The sequence below is a fragment of the Arvicola amphibius genome, chromosome 4, assembly GCF_903992535.2.
Source record: "Arvicola amphibius chromosome 4, mArvAmp1.2, whole genome shotgun sequence".
NCBI lineage: Eukaryota > Metazoa > Chordata > Mammalia > Rodentia > Cricetidae > Arvicola > Arvicola amphibius.
In genome coordinates this window covers 7090674-7118124 of record NC_052050.1, presented here as the reverse complement: position 1 = coordinate 7118124, position 27451 = coordinate 7090674, and the positions used below count along the sequence as shown (strand labels likewise).

Sequence of the window (27451 nt, the reverse complement as noted above, 5' to 3'; positions counted from 1 at the left end):
CCACTGAATCATCTCTTTTGTCCCTTAATGTTTTGTTTGTTTATTTGTGGGTTTTTTTTTTGTTTTTGTTTTTGTTTTTAGAAAATACAGGTGTAGCTTCTGGAAAGATCCCCTAGGATTCCCTAACCTGGCTCCCTGCCAACCAGATGCAAAAACATGGCCCTGCCTCTGGTGGGACCTGAGGAGATGAGCAGGGCAGGCTCTGGGTGGGACACCTCACCAGTCTCAGACTCTCCTCTATCCTCTATCCTGCCGCAGCCGCTGCAGCCATCACCATGGAGATCGTCTACGTGTACGTCAAGAAGCGCAGCGAGTTTGGGAAACAGTGCAACTTCTCAGACCGCCAGGCTGAGCTGAACATCGACATCCCGCCCAACCCCGAGCTGTCCGCGCTGTATGTGGAGCGGAACCCAGTGGACACGGGCATCCAGTGCTCGGCCAGTATGTCAGAACACGAGGTGGGTTCCTGCCCTGGGGCGGGTCAGTGGGGAAACTGGCCTACCTGGAAAGAGAGAGCAGGTGCTGGAGGTATCTGGGCAGGGGAACCCCAAGACTCACCTCCGTGCTAGGATCAATAGGTAACACCACCTCTACTTGGGCCAGAGCAGGTGTGTCCACGGAATGCACACGGCAAGCCCACACTCTGAATGCAGTCTCTGTGTTGTTGAAGAATGGAGGATTTTCTTTTTCTTTTTCTTTTGAGACAAGGTTTCTTGTGTAGCCTTGACTATCCTGGAACTATCTCTGTAGATCAAGCTGGTTTTGAACTCACAGAGATCTGCCTGCTTCTGCCTCCCGAGTGCTGGGATTAAAGGCTTGCGCCGCACCCCTTCCTCGGCACCCCCTCAAGAACTCAGAGTGCCATTATCCCGGGAGCTGGGTTTGCGGAAATGACTGCTTAGACCTGCGGCAACTTCTCTTCTCTGGTTCTCTGTTTAGGCCAACACGGAGAGGTTTGAGATGGAGAGCTGTGGGGTTAATCACGTCGAGGGGGGCTGGCCCAAGGATGTGAACCCCCAGGAGCTGGAGCAGACCATCCGCTTCCGGAAGAAAGTGGAGAAAGACGAGAACTACATCAATGCCGTCATGCAGCTGGGCTCGGTCAGGCTCCCCCCAGCTCCAGCTGTCCGATACCAGCTCCCCTTCCTCAGACTGTGCCCAGGCTGTGCATAGCCCCCTGTAGGCTCCCATAGCTCCCAGCCAGGGAATGGAGAACCTCACTCAGCTTTCAGAGAGTCTAAAATGCTGGAAGAGGGCTGGCAAGATGGTTCAGTGGGTAAAGGCCCTTGTCACCAAGTCTGACCACTTGAGTCGGAGCCCTAGAACTCACGTGGTACCTGGAGAGAACTCACCCCTGTAAGGTATCCTCTGACCCCCACACATGTGCAATGGTGAGCACATCTCACCAAAACACAGGCACACACCATAATAGTAATAAATAAACAAAATGCAAAGAGCCTCTTGGGTAAAGGGTAAAGAGCCTATCAATCAGTTAGTAATGCTCACTAATGCAAAGAACTAATTTTAAGTCTCAGTCAGACACAGCAGAGGCTGCAAGTTGAATCTCACATGCCTCCTTCCCCCAAAGAGTTTGTAATTCACTCCAAGAGTCCAAGACAGACAGACACACAGACTTTCCCAGATACTATCAAAAGGAACCCTGTCAGAGACAGGGACTTGCCAATTTGCTGCATAAGGAGGAGATTTCCTGCTGAAGGGATCAAAGAAGTTCCCAGGAAGGGCCTTAGGCTTGGGCTAGACCTTGCTGAACACCAGAAATGACAGGGAGGGCCTCTCGGGTGGTTTGACCTTGACATAAGTGCTGTGTGGGCCATGCTTGTATGCCTGTGTTCCCAAGAACCAATTGTAACTCTTTGGAGGTGATGCCTCCCCCATAAAACAAGGGCAGGGACCACACCACATTTGTCCATCTCGGGCTACAGGATAGCCCTGCTGGGCTGGGGCAGAGCTCTCCTCATAGCTGAGAACTCTGGGTTCTCCACAGATTATGGAGCATTGCATCAAGCAGAACAATGCCATTGACATCTACGAGGAGTATTTTGATGACGAGGAGGCCGTGGAGGTGACTGAAGAGGCCCCTTCAGCCAAGACCATCAATGTCTTCAGGTAGCTCCAGAGGGTGGGGTACCGGGACCTCTAGAGCTGGATTGACAGGTGGCCTGCCCAATGAGGATGCTGGGAACCAAACTCAGGGTCTCTACAGGAATCTGATACCCTCTCTGGCCCACACAGGCACCAGGCAGGCATGTGAGGCACATCTATACATCTATATAGGCGAAACACTGGTACACATGAAATAAACAAGTCTTTAGAAAGGTAATTGATTTTAGCTTTTCACACAGTTTTAGGCTCTTAGAAAAATTGAACAAGAGGGCAGAGAGCTCTCACGTCACTCCCACACGAATTGCACAGCAAACCTGGAATTTCTCTCAAGCCAGTGTGATGTTTCACACTCCTGTAGTCCTAGCACTCCATAGGCTGAGACAGGAGGATTGAGAGTTTTAGGCCAGTCGCAGGAAGATCAGGAGTTCAAGGCCATCCTCAGACTCTGATACTTAGTTCATCCTGGGATGCATAAGACCTGTCTTTAAAAAAAAAAAAAAAAATCAAGAGCCAGCTAACCCAATCGACCAAATCTCCGCTATGCAGAAGCCGTGGTTTCCATTAGGGGGCACTCTTAGGCCTCACAGTCTGGATTTGGACCAAGAGCCAATGCAGAGCAGGTTTTCACTGCCCTAACAAGTCCTTACTGCTTTCCCTCCTGCCCTCGAGCTCCCGGTACCCACTGATGTCTCCATCACCACCGACGTCCACACTCCGCACAATGCCGTACACTCTGTGGCCCAGCTAATCTGCCTTCTTCCTCTCTCCAACGGTCTTGTTTCTTTGAATCTTTTCTTTCCCTCCCCACTTCTCCTTCCCTCCTTCCCTTTTTATTTCCTTTTCTTTATTTCTGTGGCAGGGTGTCCTGTATCTCAGGCTAGTCTAGACTCACTATGCAGCCAACACTATTCCTGAATTCCTGATCCCTCGGTCTATTGCCAAAGTGCTGGGATTATAGTCCATGTTTTATGTGGGGATCAAACTCGCAGCTTCATGCATGTAGGCAAAGACTATCAAGTGAACTATGTCCCCAGATCCCTTTTGTTTTGTTAGGACCCAGGGTCAGGGTTATAGGTGTGTGCTGTCATGCCTAGCTGGACAGGAGTTTTGAACTCATTTGGGCGAAGACCAAGTAGTGAAGGCCAAGTAGTGAAGAGGATTCCCCACCTCTTTTATGCTGATAATCATGGAATCAGGCTCCCAGTCAAAACTTTCATCAGGTAAAAGTGTTAAACTAGACCAGCATGGTAGCACATGCCTTTAACCCCAGCGTTTGGGAGGCAGAGACAGGAGGATCTTTGATTTGATTTACATAGTGACTTTTAGGCCAGCCAGGGCTATCCAGTGAGACCCTGTCTTTAAAAAGAAAAGAACCGTGTTAGACTACAGCTCATCGTGGTGACACGTAGGGGTATCAGATCAGTCAGGGCTACACAGGCACCGTCTTACTGAGGACACAGCCTGCATTGGTGTGCCCTAGCATGCACGTACAAAGCCCTGGGTTCGATCCCCAGTACCTTATAAACTGGGTGCACTGGTGTATGCCTGTACTCTCAGAACTTGGGAGGACCAGAAATTCAATGCTATCCTCAGTTCATGGCTAGCCTGGGATACAGGAGATCTTGCCTTGAAAAATAGATATATTATTCGCCTGAATCTCACTCATTTGCATCCCTGGCTGTTTTCTCTAGGTGGAGCCATTGGGATTGGCTTTCCATTTAAGGGAGTCTTATCAACTTTGGGGTTTTTGTGGGTTTCATCTTTGTCTAATCTGTCTGTCTGTCTATCTATCTGAGACAGGCCTATCTACTCTGTAGCCTAAACTGGCCTCTAGAGTTGTGGATTACAGGCAGGAGCCACCCATCGTCCAGCTTTAACCTCGTAACATCAAATCCAAAGAGAATGTGTTTGCTTAGATCTACTTGGATTATTTTGAAAAGGAATTTGATAGACACAGATTTGGGGGAGGGGCACCTTACCCTCCAATCCTCTGCCTTCCTTGCTCTCCCTCCAGGGACCCTCAGGAGATCAAGCGGACAGCCACACACCTCTCCTGGCACCCCGATGGCAACAAGAAGCTGGCAGTGGCTTATTCCTGCTTGAACTTCCAGCGAGCCCCCATGGGCATGAGCCACGACTCCTACATCTGGGACCTGGGTGAGAGAGAGGTGGTTCTACTGGCCAGGGAGAACTGAGGGGCCAGGTCAGAGGCCACCAAAACTCAGGGAGCCAAGAGTAGAAACAAGGGGTGATGTCTGATGTTTTATTCTTTTGGCTTTTTGAGGGGCCCACAACCCAACTCCCAAATAAATCACACCCAGGGGCTTATTCTTAGTTACGAATGGCCAGCCTTAGCTTGGCTTGTTTCTTGCCAGCTTTTCTCAAATGATCCTGACTACCTTTTGCCTCATGGCTTGCCGTGTAACTGGGTGCCCCCCAGCGTCCTCCTCTCCTTGTTCTTTTGCTCCTTCCTCTTTCTTGGTTCTCCTTCTATTTATCCTCTCTGTCTGCCAGCCCAGCCTATCCTTGCTCCTGCCTCGCGATTGGCCGGCCATTCAGCCCTTTATTTAGGATCATCAGGTGTTTTAGACAGGCAAAGCAACACAGCTTCACAGAGTTAAACAAATGCAGCATAAATAAAAGCAACACACCTTAAGATAATATTCCCCAACAAAGGGGGTCAAAGACACTCTGCAAGGGGGCACCAGGGGCAGGAGGAGGGCTCTTGTCTCTTCCGCGTGTGGGAGCAGACAGGCATATCTCCATAGACCCAAACCACACCCAGAAAGTTCTCCTCCACTCTACATTTGCCTTCGCACGGGGCATGGATTCCACAGCCTTGTGAGCGTTAGGGTTGCTAACTCCAGATTGTTAATCTGCGGCATTAAGACCTTTAGACAGGTCATCAAATTCTGACCGCTGCCCTCACCCAGGTGACTCCATGGAGTTTCAACCCTGGTCCTCCAACCTGGGTGGAGGAAATTGACAGAGTCGATTTTTTAAAAAGAGTAGATATTGTTTGTGGAGAGGACACGTGTCATGCTGCACATCTGGAGGCCAGATGACCACTTTGTGCGGTCATTTCTCTTCCTCCTCCTTTATCTGGTCTATGAGGACTGAACTTCACATCAGGCTTGGGCAGCAAGTACCTTTACCTACTGAGCCATCTCACCGGTCCCAAGAGTAGACTTTATATAAAACCTCAGTGCCATTAATTCATGGACCCAGGGACTTGGAGCTGGCTGAAGCAGCAAAGGAACGAAGAAAAGACAAATACAACAGACAGACACACTGGAAAGCTGAGGCTGGCGGTCTGGACTCTCGGCTGCAGAAGTCGCAGTATTGAGGAAGCACGGTCTTTGTGGTATAGAGTTGAACAGAAACGTGGGGCTATTACACACAGCTGAACAAGGGTAGAGCTTAGCACATAGAGATAAACAAAGAAGTAGGGTCATTGTACGCAGCCAAACCAAGGAGGCAGGCTTAGGGAATCTCGGTAGGAGCAATCTCCGTAGGTGAGCTGTCTTCAGTTTGTAAGTATCTGGTGAGGAGAGAGCTATGGTAGATTTTCTCAGCATGCTCTGTCCACACTCATTCTAAGTCAGCTGAGGGAAGCGGTACCATTTCCCTCTGAGCCTCCCCCCCATCCCACCACGTGGGATGGGGTGGAGTCTCCTCCCTGGGGTTCTTGGCATGACTGTGCCTGAGTCAAGAGTGCACGCGCTCACACACACACACATGCACACACACACATGCACACACATATGCACACATGCACACACTCAGGATTTCACTCACTCAGACTTCCTCCACTCCTTCCACCTTAGGATAAAAATTTCATTTCGTACCAAACCTGGGGAATGGATTAGAGCTGGAATTTAATATGCGAACACACACCCCAATCCTGATTCTCTCCCCGCAAATAAAGGCACTAGCCAAGATTCAGGCAAAAGAGCCCATCGGCTGAACTGGTCAGCCCTGCCCTTTCTCTGTGTTGGACTAATGGATTTTTTTTTCTCCCTCTTTATTTTAGAAAACCCCAACAGACCTGAAATTGCCCTGAAACCATCTTCTCCTCTCGTCACCCTGGAGTACAACCCCAAGGATTCCCACGTGCTCCTAGGGGGCTGCTACAATGGGCAGATAGGTAAGGGAGACCCCCCTGCCCCACCAGCAGCCAGGCAGGATGTCGCTAACCCACAGGCCACCAGGGTTCAGCCTGGGCTTAGCAGGCGGACCATTCGGGAAGCTAACACTGCAGTCCCCTGGGAGTCAAGGTTTGCTGACACTTTGGTCTAGCCGCCGGTCATACTCATTCAGGTAAGTCTAACACTAACTAGCAGGCAGTAAGAAGGTTTGAGAAATTATAATTCAGGCCAGGGAAATTGTTTTTAACAAGATATCAATTATTTGATTTTACCAATAAAGACTTGGGAGCCAAATGCTGGGGTGAACGCCTGCTAATTCAGAGAGGAAAAAGCATCCTTCTCAGTGGAAGCCTCCCGCCTTCTCCAACCAGACTTCTCAAACTGTTCCCCCTTTACTTCCTGTACACCTCTCTATCCATCCTCTTGACTCCCTCTTCCTCTCTATGGTTTTTTTCTTAATAATCCCATGTTCACTTCCTGTCAACCGGTTGAGTGGTTGCTTGCTTCACCTCTTTACCTACGGTCGGCTTTATTTAATCCTGTTTACAATATTCAAGCAGAAAGCTCTTGGACTAAGGGTGTGTGCTAGGGTCGAGCCACACCACAACTCCAAACAGGTTTTTCCGGTAAATAATAATGCAATCTTGGGGCTCCCAGTGTGATCAAATATCCCGCAACAGCTGGCTCCATCGGTAAGGGTGCCTGCCACTAAGCCTGATGACCTGAGCTGACCTGTCTGGCCCACATGGTGGACGGAGACCAGTTGTCCATTGACCTTCACATGTGTGCCATGACACATGCACCCACACACGTATACATGCATAATAAATAAATAAAGTGTAGGGGTTTTGCTTGGTTGGTTGGTTTTTGGTTTTTCAAGACAAGGTTTCTCTGTGTAGTCCTGGTTGTCCTGGAACTTGCTTTGTAGACCAGGCTGGCCTGGAACTCAGAGATTCACCTGCCTCTGCCTCCTGGTTGCTGGGACTAAAGGAGTGAGCCATCACCGCCTCAGCAAATCTAGTTTTTGTTGTTGTTGTTTTAAAGCTCAAATAAACTCAAGGACCAGGGTCGGTCGTGGAGGAATGTGAGGGCCATTGTGGAGTCAGTCCCGTCTAGGGAGAGGGACCTGGAAAATTACGTGGAGTGAGCGTGGGTGACGCTGGGTTTGCACATGCCTTCGGAAGCGTCACCTCATGTGTTAGCTACAGTTCCTATGGCTGTGACACAGCATCCCAGGGGAGAGAGAGACCAGGGAAGAGAAGAGTAGAAAGGTCCCTGAGGGAGCAGTCCATCATGCACGGGTGGGGGTGGGGGGAGCATGGTAGCTGGAATGGGCTGGTCCCTGGTCCCTGGTGGGGGAGGAGCTTGCAAAAGGGGCTTCTCATGGTGGGCCCACCAGGAAGGAGAGGGTTTGGGCATTAAATAAGGCTGTCCCCCACTACAACACACTTCCTCCAGCTAGGTCCCACATAAACACCTGATATGTCTATTTATTTATGGGGGGGGGAGATTCCTTTTCCTAAAGTTCCAATGATAAACCGAGGCACAATCTGGAACATGTATTGGGCTTCCTTAAGGAGCACAGGATTTCCTACAGGGTTTTGGGTGCTCTATACTCTTTCTCCCAACAAGCCCCACCTGGAAAGCTGTTACCCAGCAGGGTGAGAACTTCCCAGTAGCTTCATAGAGAAAGCCATATGTTTCCCTGCCATATTATCCATTGTCTGAGCCATGAGCACCACAGCCAAGCTGCTGTCATGACTAATTCAGTAGCTCTCCTCGCTCATTATTCATGACCCCTTTCAGTGGCCTTTCATACTGGCTCAGATCAGCTCAGCCCCGGGGTCCTGCTACCATAGCAAGGAGACTCCAGCTGTGACATCGGGATCACAGGGCACATCCTGGAGCACTGCTGTGTAGAGCAAGTTCCTCTTGAAACATTTCTGGGCCAGGCCAGGCCAGGCCAGGCCAGGGACAAAAGCCTTGGACCTGGGGGCTACTAGGTCAAAACTGACGGGCAAGTAAGTATGGTCCTTGGTTTACAAAATCATCTTTCCCAGAAATGGCTCATGAGTAAGTATGTGGGCCCTTGATGGCCCTCAGGAGGAAGGTAAAGCCAGATACTTCAGGGCAGGAAGCAGACAGGCTATATCCCTTTGTTGGCAAAGCACAAAGGCGGTGGGGGGGGGGGAGTTCACAGTAAAAACCTGAGTGTGCCCGTGAGTTTTCTTTCTTTTTAATTTTATGTGCATTGGTGTTTTTGCCTGTATGTATGTCTTTGTAAGGGTGTTGGATCCCCCAGAACTGGAGTTCAGACAGTTGTTAGCTGCTGTGCAGGTGCTGGGAATTGAACCCAGGTCCTCTGGAAGAGCAACCAGTGCTCTTAATCTCTGAGCCATCTCTCCAGCCCTGTTTCTTTTTAAAAACTTCTTTTAGGATTTTTGTTTGTTTTTTGGTGTGTGTGTGTGTGTATGTGTGTGTGTGTTTGTGTGTGTATTGGCGGGATGTCAGAGGAGGCCAGGAGAGGGCGTCAGATCCCCTGGAACTGGATACAGGCATTGTGAGTTATTCATTGTGGGTTCTAGACACCAAGATCCATCTCTGCTAGAGCAACAAATACTCCTAACCACTGGGCCATCTTCCAGTCCTGTTGTTCTTATCATTTAAAATGTTGTCCATGTGTGTTTGTCTCTGTGTGGGGATGCACACCTGCATGCAGGCACCTGCAGGAGGTCAGAGGCATCAGATCATCTGAAGCTGGAGTTACAGGGAGTCATGAGCCATCTGATGGAAGCTGGGAACAGAACTCTGGTTTTCTGTAAGAAGAGCAAACATTCTTAACCGATGAGCCATCTCTCCAAGCCTCTTTTTTTAACTTACATTTTTTAATTTACATTTTTAAAAATGTGTTATGTTGGAGGGTGTGGTAGTTTGGATATCATTGGCCCCCATAATCTCGGGGAGTGGCACCATTAGGAGGTGTGGCCTTGTTGGAGTAGGTGTGGCCTCGTTGGGGGAAGCGTGTCACTGTAGGGCGGGCTTTGAGGTTTCTTATGCTCAGGATACTGCCCAGTGTTCAGTTGACTTCCTGTTGCCTGCAAGATGCGGCACTCTCAGCTCCAGCCCTATGTCTGCCTGCAGGCTGCCATGCTCGCCCCTGTGATGATAATGGACTGAACCTCTGAAACTGTAAACAGACCACCCCAGTTCCTTGTTTTCTTTATAAGAGTTGCCATGGTCATAGTGTCTCTTCACAGTAATAGAAACCCAACTAAGAGGGTTTCATGTTTATCATGCATGCATGTAGAGATCAGAGGACACCCGGACAGAGGTAGTTCTTTATTCCCGTGTGGATCTCAAGGGTTAAACTCAGGTTATCAGGCTGTGATGGGCTCCTCTCCCTGAGGAGCTGTCCCACCAGCCCTTTGTTTATTACCAATCATTATTAATTCTTTTTAGATTTATTTTGTGGACCATGTGTTTGTCTAGTTAAAAGGTAACAGATCCCCTGGAACTGGATTCACAGATGGTTGTGAGCTCCCAGGTGGGTTCGGGGAATCAAGCTCAGGTCTTCAGGCTTTGTGATAAGACCCTTTGCCTACAGAACCTTCTCTCCAGCTGCCCCTCCATGAGCTTCTTGCAGCACTGTCTCCATGCAACAGGATGCTCTGCCCACTTTCCCACCTCGGGGCCTCTGCTTATGTCTCCCCTGCCTTGAATCCTTTCCTGACCCCCTTGCTTGACAAGCCCTACCCTCCTCCACCTTAGCTCTCCGCTACCTTCACCTGCTGATCTTCCCTGACCAGACCAGCTACTCTACCTCCCACCCCCGCTCCTGCTTCTCCCAGTACCAAACCCGGTCCATTCCCAGGAGCTTCATCAGGGCGTAGAAAGATCTCAGAACATGGCTGGGACATAATGGAATGAATGAAACCTGAACTCCAGGAGTCTCTGCATAGATTGTGTGGGACTGGTAGAGAGTGTAGGCTGGTTGAATGTAGCCCTGATTCTCAAATTCCAAACTCAGGGAAGCAGCATCCCTCCAGTCCAGTTCCTTACTGGGGAAGGAATCCCATCACACACACACACACACACACACACACACACACCCAACCCCCAAACACAGTTCTCGCCTCAAAAGGAAATGAGAGACAGTTCTAGAGTTAAACATGAATGACCATGGTCTGGAAACATGGACCGGTTACACCAGATACTAAGTAACAATGTGACAATGGTTTCCCGAAGTTCTTAGTGCACTCAACCGAAAACCACTAACAGCTGCTTTTTTTCAGAGGCAGTGGCAGTCACAGGTGACAGAGCAAGTCTGTAAACCCAGCACTGCCGAGGCACAGACAGGAGACTCAGTAGTTCAAGGCCATCCTTAGCTATAGAGTGAGGCCAGCCTGTCCCAAGGAACCAAAACCAAAGCAAATGAACACCCACCTCCCACTGCCAAATATCAGTGAAAATAACAGGCAGGCGGATTATAACAGTCCAGGAAGCCTGTTACAGGCCTCACACGCTATCCAATGGCATTTTCTTCTGACTTATTTGCTTATTTTGTGACAAAATCTCACTATGTAGCCATGGCTATTCCGGAACTCACTATGTAGACCAGGCTGACGTCAAACTCAAGAGTTTCAACTCTCCTTGATCACAGAAAAGCCTTACTGCAGGCTTGGGCGGTTTGCTTTTCTGGGAACTTCAGTTTACAGCTTCCTTTTCTCCCCTGCCAGCCTGCTGGGACACCCGGAAGGGCAGCCTGGTGGCGGAGCTGTCCACCATCGAGTTCAGCCACCGAGACCCAGTGTATGGCACCATCTGGTTGCAGTCAAAGACAGGCACCGAATGCTTCTCAGCATCCACGGATGGGCAGGTACCACCTGGTGGGCCCACGAGAAGCACCCAGAGAACATTGCCGTGCAATCTGCTTTCCATTGTTGCTTGATTGTGCAATGCCGGGGCTGGAATCCAGGGTCTCGTGCATGGGAGGTGTTCTACACCTGAGCTACATCTCCTGCTCTCTCCTTTTAAAAAAGAAAGGGGGGAAGGAAGGAAGAGAAAGAAAAGAAAGGGAGAGAGAGAGAGAGAGAGAGAGAGAGAGAGAGAGAGAGAGAGAGAGAGAGAAAAGAGCTTGTTTGGGGCAACAGTGTGTGTCATGGTGCCTGTGTGGGTACCAGAGATCAAACTCAGGTCTTCAGACTTGGAGCAAGCACCTTTACCTGCTGAGCCGTCTCATGGCCCTAAATTCTTTCCCTTTAACACTGAATAGTAAACAATTCCAAAGAGGCAAGGGCAGTCTCTGAGATGCCTCCTCTAACCACAGCCTCCCAGCCCCTCCCTCCGCTGTGTTAGTTTTCTGTGTCTGCCCTGAGAAATGCTCTCTGTGTAGTCAAGCAAACACTCTGTGTTCTTCCTCCCCCATCTTTTTTTCTTTCTTTTTTTTGTTTGTTTTTGTTTTGAGACAGGGTTTCTCTGTGTAGCCCTGGCTGTCCTGAAACTCACTCTGTAGACCAGGCTGGTCTCGAACTCAAGAGATCCACACCTGCCTCTGCCTCCCGAGTGCTGGGATTAAAGGTGCGCGCCGCCACCACTGCCCGGCCCTCCTCCCCCATCTTGCACACTTTACACCTGTCTGCACCCTGCTGTGTTCCCTGAGCCTACTCAGCAGCCACTCCAAATTTTATGAAGCATGATTCTGTGCCTGGTGACTGCTTAGTGTAGGTTTGTTATAATTTGTTTAAGATTTTACATCTTGTTAGCGTCAAAAAAAGGAATTGTGAGAAGTATGCGTTTGTGCCCACATCTTTGTACACGTACACAGGCAAATCTATAGTATATATTGCTGGCAGTGAGAATGCTAGCCTGTTTTAGTTGTTGTTGGTGGTGTTTTTTGTTTGTTTTGTTCTTTTTTTTAATGTATACAGTGTTCTGCCTACATGTCTGCCTGCAGGCCAGAAGAGGGCACCAGATCTCATTGCAGATGATTGGGAGCTACCATGTGGTTGCTGGGAACTGAACTCACTCCCTCTGGGAGAGCAGCCAGTGCTCTTAACCTCTGAGCCATCTCTCCAGCCCTGCTTTGGTTGTTTTTGTTTTGTTTTGAGATTGGGTCTCATGTAGCCCAGGTTGACCGCAAACTGCTGAGCTTACTGCCTCCACCTCCTGGATGTTGGGATTATAGGCACATATCACCGTGCCTGGGTCCCGTTCTCATCTTGCTAGATGGGGGTGGTGGTGGGGGGTGGGTCTTGTACCGGCATCTGAATTGTATACAGTTTGCTTTTGTGTGTCTTAACAAATATGTCTGTCCTCGTTGGCCCCACATCCTTCGAGGCCCTAGATGGTTTGGGAGGCACAAGTCGGGGTCCTCAAGGTCTCAGTCGCCTTCCATGCCAGGTCATGTGGTGGGACATCCGCAAGATCAGCGAGCCCACCGAGGTGGTCATCATGGACATCTCCAGAAAGGAACAGCTGGAGAACGCCCTGGGAGCCATCTCCTTGGAGTTCGAGTCTACTTTGGTGGGTGTTTCTTGCTCTCTCTTCCTTATCCTCACTTGTGGGACTGTGGGTTGACCAGGCTGGTGTAGGAGATTAGGGAGGAGGCCCCTTCGGTTGTCAGCTTTACTCCATGCAGAGACTTTACCGAAATGGTCCAGCAGGGGGCAGCAGAGCACCTCCACGAAGGCCACGAAGGCCGCCACTCTCACAGGCTTGAGGCTGGCCTTTCTGAGCAGAGGCAAGCTTCAAAACCAGAAAAGCACAGTTTCAGGGGAAGGTCGCTGGCCAGGACCAGTATACACACTGCTTCGATGTCATTTGAGGCCTTAGGCTGGTCGCTTCCCTTCTTCAGGGGAAGAAATAAGTGTTGGGAAAGGAAGGAGTAGCAGAAGAGGCTGGGAAACACAGCACAGACATGGTTAGGGCAATCCTCAAGTGACAAGAGATGGTACAGAAACCCCAAAGCCGGGAACGGTGAAACATGCCTATAATCCCAGCCCTTGTGAGCTGGAGGCAGAAAGATCAGGGGTTCAAGGTCATACATAGCAAATTTGAGGTCCCGTTTTCTTAAAAAAAGCAAAACAACAACAAAACAGAAACAAGAGGCTGGCGAAGAGGGTTCAGTGGGTAAAGGCATTTAATGCACAAACCTGAGGGCCCGAGTTCAATTCCTGGATCCTGCTATGGAAGGAAACCGATTCCCGGATGTTGTCCTCTGACCTCTACGTATACAGAGGATGCCATGGTACACATGTACACACATGTCCCCCCCACATACATCTTGATGATGATGATAAATACAAATTTAAAAACTCGCCAGGGGCTGGAGAGATGGTTCAGTGGTTAAGATCACTGACTGATCTTCCAGAGGACCAGGGTTCAATTCCCAGCACGCACATGGCAGCTCACAATTGTCTGAAAATCCAGTTCCTGGGCAAACTGACACCTTCACACCATTGCACATAAAATAAAGTCAAATAAATCATAAAAAATAAAAAGTATAAAAACTCACTAGGTGGTGGTGGTGGTGCACACCTTTCATCTCAGCACTGAGGAGGCAGAGGCAGGTGGATCTCTTATGAGTTCAAGCCAGCCTGGTCTACAGAGCAAGTTCCAGGACAGTCAAGGCTACACAGAGAAGAAATAATACTAAATAATAATGCTAAAAAAATAAATAAATAAGGGCTGGAGAGATGGCTTAGTGGTTAAGAGCATTGCCCGTTTTTCCAAAGGTCCTGAGTTCAATTCCTGGCAACCACATGGTGGCTCAAAACCATCTGTAATGAGGTCTGGTCTCCTCTTCTGGCCTGCAGACATACACACAGACAGAATATTATATACTAAATAAACAAATTTAACATAAATAAATAAATAAATAAATACTCAAAGTTGAAGCCAGAAGCAGAAGAATCATTAAAAATTTGAGACCACCTGGGTCTATAGAGTTCTAGGCCAGCCAGAAGTACATAATAAGACCATGTCTCAAACATACAAAACCCAAAACCAATAAAATAAAAGCACAAAGCTTAAAGTTTAACAGAGCAGTCGTGAGAATGAACACTCAATAAGGCAAAAAAAAAAAAAAAAAAAAAAAACCCACGTTTCCAGGTGGTTGCTGGCTTGGACCAGTCCCTCCTCTACATCTTGCTGAGGTTCAGGTTTGTTATCCCCCCACCCATGCCTTGGGGGTCTCACTGTTTAGGGTCCTGTCACATCACTCCTAGGACCTTGGGTGGCTCTGACCTCACACCTGCCCTGGGGATCCTCAGACACTGGCCAGAGTTCAAGGCTGGGGTGATAAGGTGGAAGGCAAGCCTACTGCCCTGCCGCCATGGCATAGGGGGAGCCCCAGAACTCAGAGCCTGTCTGGGAGGGCTCAGTAAGACTGTACCCCAAAGCTGGGATTTCTAGGCTACATGCTATGTGCAATGTCCCCTCTTCTCCATGCTCGTCCCTGAGTACACAGCCTTTGCCAGACATGGGCAGCCGCCATGCTCCTTTGAGACCTTGATTTTGTTCCCGCTTCCCCATAGTCAAGAGGACTCTTGGTGACAGAAAACCAAGTGACCTGGCACATGGTAAAGCTAGAACCTGAGCCCCCAGTTCTGATCCTATCTCCACCCCAATGTGACTCCGGAATTTTCTCATCTCTCAAAGCCGAAGCTCTTTATCAAGATGTGACATTTTATTTACCATTGGGACAGAACAGACAGAGCCTGGGTGGGCAGGAACCCTGCCTCCTATGTTACTGATAAATATAATTGTACTTCCTTGTAGCTGTGTGGGTTCTGCTGACTCACTTTTAACATGGCTCTTCCTCAAAGGAGGTGGTTATTTTTTTTTTTTTTAATTTCTGGTGAAGCTGGGCTTGGTGGTTTATGCCTTAATCCCAGCACAGGCAGGCAGATTCCTGGGAGTTCAAGGATAGCCTGGTCTACACAGCAAGTTCCGGGACAGCTAGGGCTATATAGTGAGGCCCTATTCCAAAAGGAAAAAGAAAAAGAAAGAGGAAGGAAGGAAGGAAGAAAAGGGGGAAAATCCCATCAAGCCTCTTTGCCTAGCACTCATTCTGATTTTTCAAATGTTCAATGAAGCATATGATTTCTTCCCCAATAACTAATAACTCTCCTGCCAGAACAAACATAAAACAAAACTGAAACCCATGCCTGTGAGGACAACATATCTCCATTTCCTGCTCCCTGAGACCTCATCACTCTTTCTGCCTCGATGGCCTGGCCTACTCTGGGGACATCGAAGGAGAAGGGTCATACAGCAATTGTCTGCCTTCCTTTCCTTTCCTTCCCTTCCCTTCCCTTCCCTTCCCTTCCCTTCCCTTCCCTTCCCTTTCCTTTCCTTTTCCTTTTTAAAAGCAGGGTCTCATTTAGTCCAGGCTGGCCTCAAGCTAAATATTTGGGGGTAACCTGAAACTTCTGCTCTGCCTCCCCTCCTGACTGCAGAATTTCAGGAATGCACCACACACCCACTGTGCAAGGTTGGAACTGGGGTTCCACGTCTGCCAGACAAGCTCCCTAACAACTGAGCTGCTTTCCTGGCCCTTTTCTTATTTTGTTTTTAATTTTATTTTTAAAAGTTCACTTTAACTTTCTGTGTGAGTTTGTGTGTGTGTGTGTGTGTGTGTGTGTGTGTCTGTCTGTCTGTCTGTCTGTCTGTGTGTCTGTGTGTCTGTGCTTGCACGTGCACCCATGCCCTGGTGTACATATGTGTAAACACACCTGTGGAGTTAGGGCTCAGAGACAGCTCAGCTTGCAGGAGCTGACTCTTCCCTTGCACCGCTGGTCCTGGGCACCAAGCTCAGGCTGGCAGGTTTGGCAGCGAATGCTGTTGGTCACATCTCCAGTCCCTGATTGGTTGGTTGTTCTATTTGTTTGTTTGTTTGTTTGTTTGAGACACAACTTTACCCCCAAATGGTCCCAGGCAAGTTTCCATGCTTGGTGGGAGGGAGGAGACACCCTGCACAGAGAGACAGCTCCTGGAGTTCGCAGATGGGAAGTGGGGGACGTGCATCACTGACTACAGGTGGCTTTCTGAGTGCTCTCTGGCACCTGTTCTGAGTTCACAGTGACATCCAGACTAGACAGTGTCCCTGTGGTGCCAGAGAAGGCTCCTGTACAATCAGAGTCACGCTGTGTCCACTCTGGGCCTTCTTCATACTACACATAAACAAATATCCAAAAATCCTTACAACAGAATGCTTACTGGGACTGGGGAGGTGGCTTGGTGGCTAAAAACACCTACTATCCTTTAACTCCAGTGCTGTGGGGAAACCGAGACAGGAGGATGACTTGGGCATCGGCAGAGAAAGAGAGAGATGCCCAAAACTTCCTTTGGATTCTATACGCCTACACACACAAAAGCACATTCAACATACACATTCTCTCTCTCTCTCCCTCTCCCTCTCCCTCTCCCTCTCCTCTCCTCCCCTCTGCCTCCTCTCCTCTCTTCTCTTCTCTCTCCATAGTGTGCATTGATGCCTGTGGAGGGGCCGCCTAATGACCTTCTAGAGACCAGATGAGCCAAGGAAGCCCTTATTAAGGAATATTCCCGAAGAGGCTGGGAAGCGGGATGGGACTCAGCCTGAACAGAGCTGAAAGAGGCGGCAGGTCACGTGGGTCCAGCCTAGAGCCCAGGTCTCATGACACCTTTGTCTTTTCTTTGTCCCCTCCACAGCCAACCAAGTTCATGGTGGGCACCGAGCAGGGCATCGTTATCTCCTGCAACCGCAAGGCCAAGACACCAGCCGAGAAGATTGTCTGTACCTTCTCAGGCCACCACGGCCCCATCTATGCCCTCCAGAGAAACCCCTTCTACCCAAAGAACTTCCTGACTGTTGGCGACTGGACAGCCCGCATATGGTCTGAGGACAGTCGGGAGTCGTCTATCATGTGGACCAGGTAAGAGAAGGTCACAGAGGAGCAGAGGGGATACAGGGGTCCACTTCAGACACTTGGTATGGTAGCTCGTGCCTGTTATCCAGCACTCTGGAGACCAAGGCAGGAGGATCCCAAGTCTGAAGCCGCCTGAGCTACATTGAAAGATCTTGTCTAGAACAAAACAAAACAAAAATAAAAAAAAATCAATGAACAAGCAAAAATTAAAAAAAAAAACACTAATACTTAGATTTATACCACATTCCCAGTGGAATTTAAATTTCATTTTAAATGATTTTTTTCTGTTGTTCTAAAGGATGATAACCTTGAAGTCTTCTTTGTACCTCCACCTCCCCAGTACCACCATGTCTGGTTAACAATGCAGAGTTTTGGGGGGGCGTTGTTTGCTTTTTGAGACAGGGTCTTACTATGTAGACCTGATTGGCTTAGAACTCTCTATAGAGACCAGGCTGGGCTCAAACTCACAAGAGATCAGTGTACCTGTCCTGGTTGGGTTTCTTTTGTATTGTTTTGTTTTGTTTTGTTTTTTGGTCAACTTGACAACAAGCTAGTTTACCTGAGAGGAGACATCCTTAACTGAGAAAATGCCTCCATTAGATCACCTGTATGCAAATCTGTAGAACATTGTCTTGATTGGTGATTGATGTGGGAGGGCCCAGTCCCCTGTAGGCTGTGCTGCCCCTGGGCAGTTGGTCCTGGGTATACAAAGAAAGCAGGGTGAGAGAGCCCTGAGGAGCAAGCCGGTGAATTCCTTCCTTCATGGCCTCTGCTTCAGTTCTTGCCTCCAGATTTCTTTCTTGAGTTCCTGTCCTGACCTCCCTGGATCTGGATGATGGCTTGTTACCTAGAAGTCTAAAAGGAAATTAACCTTTTCCTCACCAAGTTGCTTTTTTAAAAAAAAAGTTTATTTTTATCTTACATGAATTGGTGTTTTTGCATCTGTGTGTTACAAGGTCCCATGGGTCGCCTTTGGGGGAGGGGGCAAGTAGGCATGGGGTCAATGACAGAGGCACTGGGAGCAGGTCAAAGCAACAAGCTCAGTTTGTTAAGGAAGGGGGAAACCTTATATACCCCACCCTGCCCAGAGGAAGGATGGATCTGTTATGCTGGCATCTGCTGATCTGACTGACCGCTTCTCCTTGGTCCTCCTCATCTCGCCAGGACTCAGCTGCTATTGTCAAGGCCCTCAGGCAGATCCAGGAAGTATTTACTATACGGGTTAGGACTGATCTAGGCAGGCTGGCCTTTAGAGAATCACCCCACATGTGAGCACATCAGATCCTCTGGAACAGGAGTCATAGACAATTGTGAGCTGCCATGTAGGTGCTGGGAATTGAAGCTGGGTCCTCTAGAAGAACAGTCAGTGCTCTTAACCTCTGAGCCATCTCTCCAGCCATACCTCCAAGTTGCTTTGGATCGTGGTATTTAATCACAGCAATAGAAACCCTAAGATACTACTCTGCCTCCCAAGTACTGAGATTAAAAACCTGTGTTGCTGGGAGGTGGTAGCGCACTCCTTTAACTCCAGCACTCGGGAGGCAGAGGCAGGCAGATCTCTGAGTTTGAGGCCAGCCTGGTCTACAAAGTGAGTTCTAGGACAGTCTGGGCTGTTACACAGAGAAACCCTGTCTTGAAAAACAAATTTAAAAAAAAATAGAGAGAAAGGAAGGAAGGCAGAAGAGAAAAAAAACCTGTGTCACCACACCCAGCCAACACCAATAAAGAATTTTGAGTATAAATATGCTCTGTGCAGTATTTGGAATATACTTACACTAAAAATTATACACCGCTTTCAAAAATCTTCAGTGGGGACTGGAGAGATGGCTTAGGGTTTAGAGCTCTGACTGCTTTGCCAGAGGACCTGGATTCAATTCCCAGCACCCACATGACATCACAGAACTGTCTGTGGCTCCAGTTCTAAGGGATCCAACATCCCGCACAGACACACATGGAGGCAAAGCCAATGCACATAAAATAAAAATAAAATAAAATCTTTAGTCAGCTGGACTGGGCATGGTAACACTTTTAATCCCAGTATTCAGGTAGATAGATCTCTTCCAGTTCCAGGGCAGCCAGACCTACACCGCGAGACCCTGTCTAAAACAGACAAAAAAATCAGAAATTTATTTTTGTTTGGCTTGTTTCTCTCACTATGGCCCAACTGTTCACAAGCTTAGTAGCAAATGAAGCCTTAAAATTTAGTGTTGTTTTATGTTTTACTCTTTTGGCTTTTAGGGGGGCCCAACTCCCAAGTAAATCACCCACGGAGTCTCATTCTTACTTAAGGACACCGGCCTTAGCTTGGCTTGTTTCTTGCCAGTTTTTCTTAAATTATCCAAACTACCTTTTGACCCTGGGCTTTTATCTTTCTTTATTTCTGTATACCTTTCTTTCCTTCTTTCTCTGTGACTTGCTGTGTAGCTGGGTGGCTCACCCCTGATGTCTTCCTCTCCTTATTCTCTTGCTCTGCCTCTTCTTCGGTTCTCCTTCTATTTATCCTCTCTGCCTGCCAGCTCTGCCTATTCTTCCTCCTGCCTCGCTATTGGCTGGTCAGCTCTTTACTAGACCATCAGGTGTTTTAGACAGGCAAAGAATCACAGCTTACAGAGTTAAGCAAAGCAGCATAAACAAAACAACACACTTTAAGATAACATTCCCCAACAATTTAGCCTTGGCTGCACCTCTTTGGGGAAGGGAGAATGGGTTCAGAAGAAAACTCAGAGAGAGAGACAGAGAGAGACAGAGACAGAGACACACACACACACACACACACACACACACACACAGAGAGAGAGAGAGAGAGAGAGAGAGAGAGAGAGAGAGAGAGAGAATTTTAAAAATATTCCACCCGCTTTGATCCACTTTGAGGAATGAGTCTTTGTTTGGCCTGGTAAGACGCCACAATCCTCTTAGAGGAAGGAGAAAATTGACTCCTGCAAGTTGTCCTCTGCCCTCCATATGTCTGCCGTGACATGAATGCACCTGCATACATGCAAACACACACATAAAAATATATGTCTTTAAAATTATTCAAAGTAGCTGGGCGGTGGTGGCGCACGCCTTTAATCCCAGCACTCGGGAGGCAGAGGCAGGCGGATCTCTGTGAGTTAGAGACCAGCCTGGTCTACAAGAGCTAGCTCCAGGACAGGCTCTAAAGCTACAGAGAAACCCTGTCTCGAAAAACCAAAAAAAAAATTATTCAAAGTATTTCCTGTTCACCAAACAAGCTTTTGAAGATCCAAACAAGGACCAGGAGGAAATAGAGCCAACTCCCATCTCAGAATTGTGGACTTTCCTGGGTGTGTCCTTCCTGGGACCCCACGGTGGACCCCAGTTTCAGCAGGTCTGACACTGTGAGAAATACTGATGCCCAGCCAGCCCGTGGGGAAGAGCCACACCCCCAGGTCCCTGCAAAGTTCAGCCTGAGACCCACGGATGAGTGAGGCTGGCATTCTAGAGGTCAGGCCCAAGAAAGAACTTCCTACCCAGAAGGACTCAGAGGCCCTGGGTCCTGGGAGAGCCTCGGTGAGAGGAGCTGTAAACAGCCTCAGCCCTCCCCCACCACAGGCTCTGACTCCGACCCTGGCTCCTACAGGTACCACATGGCTTACCTCTCTGATGGAGCCTGGAGCCCCGTGAGACCAGCAGTTTTCTTCACTACCAAGATGGATGGGACCCTGGACATCTGGGACCTGGTGTTCAAGCAGTGTGACCCTGCCCTCAGCCTGAAGGTCACATGTCCCCCTCCCACTGGGGTCCTCCCTAGATGGATCCAGGTTTGGGGGGCATGTATGTGTGTCTTGTTGCTGCTGCTCTTGGTAGATGCACTTGGACAGGGTCTCTCTGGGTAATCTGATTTCTGCCCGGCTGCACTCTGGCCTTGGGAGCATGGGTTCCTTCAGAAGGGAGGGGCCAGGGGACTTACAGCTGTGCTGATGTTGAAGCATCACCCCGGGGAATTTAACCAGGAGGGAAGGATTAGAGGTGCCAGTCAGTGGCAAGGTACTTGCTTTGCATCCGCCAAGTCTGAGTTCCATGCCAGGACAACAAGAAACAAGTTTATTCAGTTGGTAGGATTCTTGTCTAGTGTGCACAAGGGCCTGGATTCAGTCTCTAGCACTGCAGAAACCAGGTACAGCAGTGCAGCCAGAGGAGAAGTTCAAGGTCATTCTTATCTACGTAGTGAGTTCAAGACCAACCTGGGCTGTGTGAGACCCAGACTCACACAACAATAAAACAGGGAGAATCTTAAGAGAAAAAACATTTTCTGCCCTCCCCAGTGGTGATCCCTATACTCAGACTCCTATACTCGGATTCTCTGCAGCTCCCCCATCACCCTGTATTAGCAGATTGCGGCTGAGCCCCACTGGCTGGGGCCATGGAAGGCCAGGGAGCTTAGCAATTCACAGCAAGAATAGAGCCAGACCAACAATGAGGCTGGAGACCATGGTCTTGGCAGCAAGTGAGCCTCATCCACCGTGGAAGGGTGTATTGCTGGGGGTTTCCCAACAGGGCCAGATAATAGGGTGTGTGTGACTTCCGTTTTCTTTCCCACCCTACCTGGTTCTGCTGACCCCTTCAACAGGTGTGTGATGAGGCCCTCTTCTGCCTCCGGGTCCAGGACACTGGGTGTCTCATCGCCTGTGGCTCCCAACTTGGAACGACCACTCTGCTGGAGGTCTCCAGCAGTCTCTCCACCCTGCAGAGGAACGAGAAGAACATAGCATCTTCCGTGAGTACCAAGGCAGGGCCCGCTCTGTACACGTCCTGACCTGGCTTGTCACGTGGAGACCAAGGCAGGAGAAATGGGTTGCCGTGGTTGGCGAGGGCAGCATGGTGCTGCCAAACTGTGGGTCTGCCCTAGCTCCGCTGCTAGCATTCAGTACTCTTGGCCAGGTCACTCAGCATGCCCAGGCTTTAGCTTCTCCGCTGTAAATCAAAGTGGTTTGATGCTAAAACAATGGGACTTCTTGGCAGCAGAGCCTCTCCGCTGAAGGCTTAGCAGTCACCCACAGAGACCACAACTGAAGTGACCTGCCTGATGATAGAGCCACTGAGATCCAGCACTACCCCTCTCCCCACTCTAGGCTCATTCCCCAGCAGTATGGGGGATACTGGGATTGAAGTTTTTTTGAGACAGGGTTTCCCTAGCTATTCTGAAACTAGCTCTTGTAGACCAGGCTGGCCTTGAACTCACAGATCCACCTGCCCTGCCTTCCCGAGTGCTGGGTTTAAAGGCGTGCGCCACCAGATCTGGCTTAGTTGTTCATTCATTTTTTTCCAATGCATGAGTACAAATAAACAAAAGCAAGTGTGCAAAGTTCACACAATCTGAGATGTATTTTCAGTTACAAATTTACTTGATGTGTAAATATTGCTGATATCTTTTTAATTTCATAGGGAATAGTTCAATACATAATAAATCTCTCAGCTCCGGCAGAGATTTTATTTTTAGACAATGTTTTGCGAAGTAGTCCATGTTGTCCAACTTTCTTTTAAGACCATCAGCTCCCCAGATAGTGACACGGAGACTTCTTATTATGAAAAATTGGCCTTAGCTCAGGCTTATTCCCGATTAGCTCTTTCTTTCTTTTTTTTTTTTTTTTTTTTTTTTTTTTTTTTTTTTTTTTTCGAGGCAGGGTTTCTCTGTAGCTTTGGAGCCTGTCCTGGAACTAGCTCTTGTAGCCCAGGCTGGCCTCGAACTCGCAGAGATCCGCCTACCTCTGCCTCCCGAGTGCTGGGATTAAAGGCGTGCGCCACCACCGCCCGGCCCGATTAGCTCTTATAACGTGAATGAACCTGCTTCTATCCATCTATATTCTGCCACGTGACTCTTTACCTCTCCTCAGTATCATATGTCCATCTTCCTCAGTGTCTTGCTGGCAAATCTGCCTTGCTTCATCCCAAAGTTCCTATCTCTGCCTGGAAGTCCTGCCTATTCTCTTCTACCTAGCTAGCTATTGGCTGTTCAGCTCTTTATTAAACCAGTCGGGTGCCTTAGGCAGGCAAGACAAAATAGTGACACATTGTCACACAATGTGATAAAAAAATATCACAAAGCAAGTCCAGGCTGGCTTAAACTTGCAATAATCCTCCTGCCTCAGCCTCCTGAGCACTGAGATCCTAAGTATGTACCACCATTCCCGGACTAGCCCTCCTGTCTTGATATGACCCCCAGTAGACCTCACTAGGAACAAATTTCCATAGACACCCAGACTATTTTGGGGTTTCCAGCGTCTCCCTGCCTCCCTTGCCACCAGCCTGCCCCTGTCTGCCCCAGGTATTTTTTTTTTTTTGTTTTTTTCGAGACAGAGTTTCTCTGTGGCTTTGGAGCCTGTCCTGGAACTAGCTCTTGTAGACCAGGCTGGCCTCGAACTCACAGAGATCCGTCTGCCTCTGCCTCCCGAGTGCTGGGATTAAAGGCGTGCGCCACTACTGCCCAGTCCCAGGTATTTTTTTAAATAATTTATTTAATTTTATTTTACGTGCATTTGTGTGAGGGAGTCAGGTCCCCTGGAACAGTAGTTGACAGACAATTGTGAGCTGTCATGTGGGTGCTAAGAATTGAAAGAGGGTCCTCTGAAAGAGCAGTCAGTGTTCTTAAATTCTGAGCCAGCTCCCCAACTTCTGCCCCAGATATTTGAACGTGAGACCCGGCGGGAAAAGATCCTGGAGGCCAGACACCGTGAGATGAGGCTGAAGGAGAAAGGCAAGGCAGAGGGCAAAGATGACGACCAGAAGGATGAGGAGATGGCCCTGAACCTCGAAGAGCTAGTTGTCAAAGCTGAGGAGGAGTTCTTCGACGTCATCTTCTCAGAGCTGAGGAGAAAGGAGGCGGAGGCATTGAAGAAGAAACCGAAGCCTGTAAGTACCTCGGCAGGGACACGGGTGGGCTGGGCTTTGCGAGAGAGCAGCGAGACCTGACATCTGCCCAACCTCTGACCTTCTGGGCGACCTGGAGCCAGTAACTTTCCTGGATGGATCTTGAGTGTCCACTGGTAAGAGGGTGGACTTAATCTTATTGCCTGAGGAGATCTGTCTCCCAGGAGACACCAGAGAGAGCTTCCTGCCTCCTGCTGTCCTCTTCCTTGCCATGGTAGGGCTCCTCTTCAACATGCAAGGTACCCCTGAATCAGGCCCCTGGGAATCTGTGAGGGAGGGCTTTGAGGAAAGGGCTGTGACCTTTGCCGTCTGTGCACTGTTCTGGATTAACCCAACCAGGTGACAGGAGTGTGGCCTGTGAATGCTCCCCGCCCCCGGCCCCAGCCCAAGCCCACAGCATTTTCTGCCTTCGTCCTCTGGCCTCTCATCTTCCTTCCCAGTGCCTCAGTTGCCATCTGGAAAGTGAAGAGAGCACTGTGGAGATGATGCCTGGTTACCTTCTGGGGACAGAGGGGAAAAGGGTCTTCTCCCTCTGCATCATCGTTCTGAGAAGTCCAGATAGGAAGGCGACAAGGGCCAGATGACAAGGGTCAGGAAGGCAATGAAGCCGAGCCACGCCCGTGCCTGCTCTTCTAAGTAGTGTCCTGGGGTCCAAAGACAAAGTGTGGAGCCCTCGTGTCTAAAAAGCATTTAGGGGGAGGGGCTGGAGAGATGGCTCAGTGGTTAAGAGCACTGACTGCTCTTCCAGAGGACCCCAGACAACTGTCTAACTCAACTCAAGCTCCAGGGGATCCCATGCCTTCCCCAGGCCCCTGTGGACACCAGACACGCATGTGGTATTCTGACATCCATGCAAGCAAAACACACATACACACTAAAAACAAACAAAAATAAATAAATGTTTTAGTGGAGCTAACAAGATGGCTTAATGGGTAAGGGCACTAACTACGAGGTTGGTGATGGTCTGAGTTGTCCCATGTGGTGGAAGGAAAGAACCAGCTCCCACAAGCTGTCCTCTAACTACAACCAGGATATTGTGGAACTCAGGTCATGTGCGCGAGCACGCGCGCGCGCGCACACACACACACACACACACACACACACACACTAAATAAATATAACAACTATTTAGAAGGGCCTGGGATGTAGCTCAGTTGTTAGAATGCTTTCCTGGCATTCATAAATTCCTGGGTTTCGTCTTCAATATCAAACCACAAACCAGGTGGGATCATGACACCTGTGACACCTGTACTGCCAACACATATGTAGATCCAGGCAGGAGGGTGATGTCCCAGGAGGAGGCTGTGAGATCCCCTGGAGATGGAGTCAGAGGTAGTTATGAGCCATCTGACATGGATGCTAGTAACGGAATACAGATTCTGTGCGAGAGGAGCAAGTGTTCTTATGCACCGAGCCATCTCCAGCACCTCATTTTCCCCGTGCCACTTTCTCTGTCTCCCTCCCACTTCTGGAGGACGGGGAGTGATTTCGTGATGTAATTTGTGTACGGATAGCCCTTGGCTGAGAGCCACGCATGTGAGCGGAAGGGGAGCCCCCATTTACAGCACAGGCTGGACTAGAGTCCCGCCTCTCTGTCCCGAAGCCCGAGGCTCTTCCCTTCTATTACTTCTGGCCCACCCCATCCTTCAGAAAGCAAAGGTTACAGTGCCAGGGGTCAGTAGGCTTCTGTTTGCCATCCTACATCCTGAAAAGCTTTCCTGACAAAGTTTAAGCATTTTAGATGATGCTGAACTGGAGAAGGTGTTGAGGTTCACAGACTCAGCTCCTCTTTCGCCCACCCCATACCTCCTCCTCTCTTAAGTCTCCACAGTTAGCCTGAAACTCTGGGGGTCAGAGAGCATCACTCGGGAGCTAGGAAAAATAGTCCATCCTATAACCCAAGCACTGCGGGGAACCCCCGAGGGAAAATGCCGAATTTGAGGCCAGGCTCTGTTATACTGTAAGAGTTGGTCTCAGAAGGATGAAAGCGGGGAGGGGCTACCCATGCTGGAGGCGTCTCTATACGCTATCTCCATTCACCCTTATCTCCTAAGGCCAGCCATCAGGGTGTCATGTCTACATCACAGGTGAGGGTAGCAAGGTGCCCCATGTGGAAGAGGCTCAAGGTAACTTACTCTGCAAGTGGCAGAAGCCTGGCTCTTAGATTCCCAAGGTCTTTCCTGCCTTCTCCATCCCATGGCTCTGAGCACTGGCTTGGCCAGCTTGGAGTGGGCACCATCGGTGCCTAGGGACTTCCTCTCTGGGCTCCCAACAGCTCCCTGCCCTTGGCCTTCGGGGTTTACCTCTGGGGAATAGGGAGGGCCTGCCCCTCACCAACATCTCTGTTTCTGCTTCAAAAGAAAAAGCAAAGTATAGAGATAGAGGGCGGAGAGGAACTGCTGGAAGAAAATGCCGGCGAGGAGGAAGAAGCCGGCGAAGAAGCTGGTGAAGAGAGAGAGGAGGAGGTGCCCACCTAGGACAGCATCTGCCCAAAGCGCTGTCCCTCTGTGTCCCTTGCGAGCCTTCTTCTTGATGCCACCTCCTCTGACAAGGGAAAGCTGAGTTTCTTTCTTCAACAATTCTTGATGGGGACAGATCAAAGACAGCCACTGCCCCATACTGGGGCTGAGCCCTGCATGCACCCCTTTTTAGAGGGGGGGAGGGAAGGGATAGTACTAGCTCAGGGCACACACAGCCTTCAGTTAGACTCTAGATATAGCCCTAGATTCTGCTTATCACAGGTTCCCCAATTAAGAGTTACTGGTGCCTTTCTCTAGAAGCTTCCAGAGCTCAGCTGAGCTTGCCCCCATGGTACAGGGGCCCCAAGAGCACCTAGAGAGGGGCGTGTTTCTTTCTCCCTCTCCACCCCCTCACCTACTTTCAAATAGGAACAGAAGTTTTGTTTCCTTCTCCAGTGCCTCTCCAGGCAAGCCCAGGGGTGTCTTGACACGCAGCCACATGAAGGTAGTCTATGAGAAAATAGGTAGATGGACCTGGCTCTCCCTGTACATTCATGCTTTTTATTGCTATGCTTTTTATAAAAATTAAATCAGTGATAACAGCAGTCAATGTTTGTTATGCATTTCTACAGTCAGGGCCCCTCGTTGACCTCATATAGTTCTTCCAAAGTTCCTGGAAGGTTTGTGTTGATCAGTCCTTATTTTACCAAAGAGGAACCTGAGGCTCTAGGAGAGCTACCTGGTCACAGCTGCTGAGGCATGGAGCAGGGACAAGAGCATCAGGCAGTCAGTTGACTGTGTGCCAGCTTCTATGAAGAATAGGAGGCCCTTTGGGGTTGGGCACTGGGCTGGGCCCCAGAACCATGGCTCCATACAGTAGTAGGTGGGTAGAAGGCACCTCTGAGCCAGCTCTGTACCCGTACAAGTC

General features: G+C 49.3%; 1 protein-coding gene across 1 annotated transcript; it reads left to right on the top strand.

Annotated features, from left to right (window-relative positions):
• Positions 1-275: 275 nt before the first annotated feature.
• Dnai2 (dynein axonemal intermediate chain 2) lies at positions 276-26541 on the top strand. The gene is made up of 12 exons (XM_038324713.1): positions 276-458; positions 940-1101; positions 2006-2127; positions 4139-4281; positions 6158-6271; positions 11009-11148; positions 12672-12794; positions 16962-17185; positions 20778-20913; positions 21768-21914; positions 23819-24046; positions 26425-26541. The coding sequence occupies exons 1-12, from the start codon at positions 276-278 to the stop codon at positions 26539-26541; spliced, it is 1839 nt and encodes a 612-aa protein (XP_038180641.1).
• Positions 26542-27451: the final 910 nt, after the last annotated feature.